This window comes from Tupaia chinensis, unplaced genomic scaffold (assembly GCF_000334495.1).
Source record: "Tupaia chinensis unplaced genomic scaffold, TupChi_1.0 Scaffold000056_1, whole genome shotgun sequence".
Taxonomy (NCBI): Eukaryota; Metazoa; Chordata; class Mammalia; order Scandentia; family Tupaiidae; genus Tupaia; species Tupaia belangeri.
The window spans coordinates 87,284-89,977 of record NW_006159514.1 but is presented as its reverse complement, the minus strand read 5'-3'; the positions used below and the strand labels follow the sequence as shown (position 1 = coordinate 89,977).

At 46.0% G+C, this 2,694-nt stretch overlaps 1 protein-coding gene across 2 annotated transcripts in view; it reads left to right on the top strand.

Moving 5' to 3' along the window:
• PDK1 (pyruvate dehydrogenase kinase 1) overlaps positions 1-2,694 on the top strand; it is a 32,573-nt gene continuing 29,879 nt past the window's right edge. For both annotated transcript variants that reach the window (XR_333463.3, XM_006141470.3), the window contains exons 1-2: positions 1-112; positions 2,144-2,285. Coding sequence is in view for 1 of the 2 variants with exons in the window: in XM_006141470.3 (XP_006141532.3) it covers positions 91-112; positions 2,144-2,285 (164 nt within the window). In the remaining variant the exon portion in view is untranslated. The remainder of the gene's footprint in view (positions 113-2,143; positions 2,286-2,694) is intronic.

Sequence of the window (2,694 nt, the reverse complement as noted above, 5' to 3'; positions counted from 1 at the left end):
ACCTCGGACTCGGGCTCGGGCCCGGCGTCCGAACGCGGCGTTCCGGGCCAAGTGGACTTCTACTCCCGGTTCTCGCCGTCCCCGCTCTCCATGAAGCAGTTCCTGGACTTCGGTGAGTGCCGTCCGGGCCTCGGGCCTTTGTGCTCGGCCCCGGGCCGGGGCTCCCTCGGCCCGCGCTGGCCCCCCTCGTCTCGGGAGCACCCCTCCTCCTAACGTCTGCTGCTCCGGCGCCCTCGGTGCCTCCTTCCTCCCTCGCGGTGCCGGCGCTTGCCAGCGGTGTAAATAACAGGGCGTGTGGCGTTTTACTGTGTGGTGGCGAACGACTGGGAGGGCGGCGGGCGGAGTGTCCGCCGGCTCTCAGCGCACGTGTGCAGGTGCGCGCTCGCCACCAGGCCCCTTTGGAAGAGCTGAGCCCCGGATGGAGGCCGGAGTGGACCCCTCAGGGAATCGCGTTCAGATCCTCCAGGGTGATGATAAATGCCCATTTTTGCATGTTACGATGGCATAGAATTGGCATTATCATAGGGAAAGCAGGTTATAACTGGCCCGATGTTTCTTAGAACGTTCTCCCTGCCAGTGACTTCAAGAGTTTCTCCTAGCAGCACATTGATTTCAACATCGGCAAGTGAGTCTTGGGCACGTGTAGAGTGCATGAGTACAAGATGCCTTGGCGTTTACCACATTTTACCCTGGTTTACACTAGAAGGCGTGCAACAGATTGCAGAAGGAATTGCAAAAGTAGGCATTTATCTTGGACATCTCTTATGGGGGCGGTGAGGGGAAAAGGGAAAATTCGAAATAATAGTCATAAACTTTGAGTAGAAAATGTTAGCTTTTCCATTGTGAGTGCTATTAGGTCACTATCTTACACAAGTGGGATTGAAAGATACTAGAATGGCTGGGACCTTTATCTTATACTGTGGTTTACAGTGACAAAATTTGGAGCCCAGAGCCCACATTTTTTGTTCTTATTTTTAAATGTCTCTAGTATGATGGAGTGAATTTGACCTTGTTCAAAGTAAGCCATTAACGTTTCACAAAATGTTGCCCTTTAACACTGTAATTCCTTCTATTGATAATCTAGCCATTGCTAAAGTTGACTCTGCAGGAGCAACAAGATTACATTAGTGAGTTTAACATGCGTTATTGAGGGACCAGCAGTTGGCCGTAATGGCTGTGTCGCTGAACTCCCATGTAGTTGACCACGGTTCGAGTCCCAGACCCGGTGGCTTAAACTCACACCAGGTGCATGTGCATTGTGCCCAAGATCCTGAGAAGAGAATGGAGAAGGGATTGTGGTGTGACCATCCCCCAGGGGGTGATTTCTCGCTTTCTGTCTCTCTTCTCTGTCTCTCTCTGTCTTTCTGGTGAACTTGCCCTATACCAAAAAGCCTCTCCAAAAAAAAAAAAATTATTGAAATAAGGCTTTTTCATTTAAATTAAAATAGAGCTGTTTGCCAAGGATGTTCCACAACTGTTCTGCTTATTAGCTTCTTCATAAAAGAGAGGAGAAAGGGACAGGTGATTTTCCAGGAATCCGGGGATTGAGTAGGACCTACTTGAAGATGGTTGCTGAACAGCCATTGATTGGTTTTGCTTTCTGTTGCCTGAAAGCCCTTCTCCATCCTTACTCTTTGCTTGTGGTAATTAGTATTAATGGTTCTATACGGAATCAGTCATTCTTCCAGTGCACACAATGAAATGTCTATTTCTTAGATAGTCGCTCTTGAATAACCTAAAGTGAGAAAACAGATTTTTAAAATGATAGTGGCAACAAGGTGTACAACTGGCTTTCCCAGGTTCTGTTGCTAATTAGACTCTGAGCCTTGCTCAGATATACATAGGTTACCTTAGTTCTCAGATGGAGGTCACTAAGGATGCAAGTAAGGGAGACAGGGAAATATCTTAGTTGCTGTACAGAGCCGCTGGAATGTCGTGAGTTGGAAGGTCATCGTGGATGCATCGGAACTAGAGATAGGGTTGTCTCAGACATGGGCATCTTTGCCTCCTAGTCCTAACCCCATCATCATGGTGTTTCTGGCTTTGCTAATCACACCCTCTGAACTGATCCCTGCCTCCTGGCTTTTGCTACCCAGTGGCTTCTATTGTACTTACGACTTTTCTCCCCGGTGTTTGTCTTCAGGATCAGTGGATGCTTGTGAGAAGACCTCATTTATGTTTTTGCGGCAAGAGTTGCCTGTTAGATTGGCAAATATAATGAAAGAAATAAGTCTCCTTCCGGATAATCTTCTCAGGACACCATCTGTTCAACTGGTACAAAGCTGGTAAGATCGCCATCTTGGATTTGCAATTCCAGTGGAATTGTGGACTTTATGCAAGGTTAAAGCAGATGCCTTTTTTAAATTCTTTGATAGAATCATAAGGTGGTGGCAGTTTTTCCTCTTTTAGTCCGTGGTGTCTTTGATTGTTCTCTGAATCCTGGACTCCACCACTCCCTGATTTTGAGAAAATCAATCAGAACTGCACTGAAATACAGATATTTAATACTCGTATTATTAAATATTCAAGGATATTATAAGAAAAATATCTACCCTTTGTTGATGTATAGATATTTATATAGACATATATAAATATACATATATATAGTCTTTAATCCCTTCAACAACCCTGCATGGTGAGATTTTTTTTTGGTTTTGTTGCTTAATTTGCCAGAGTGCCCATGCGCTGGCCAAA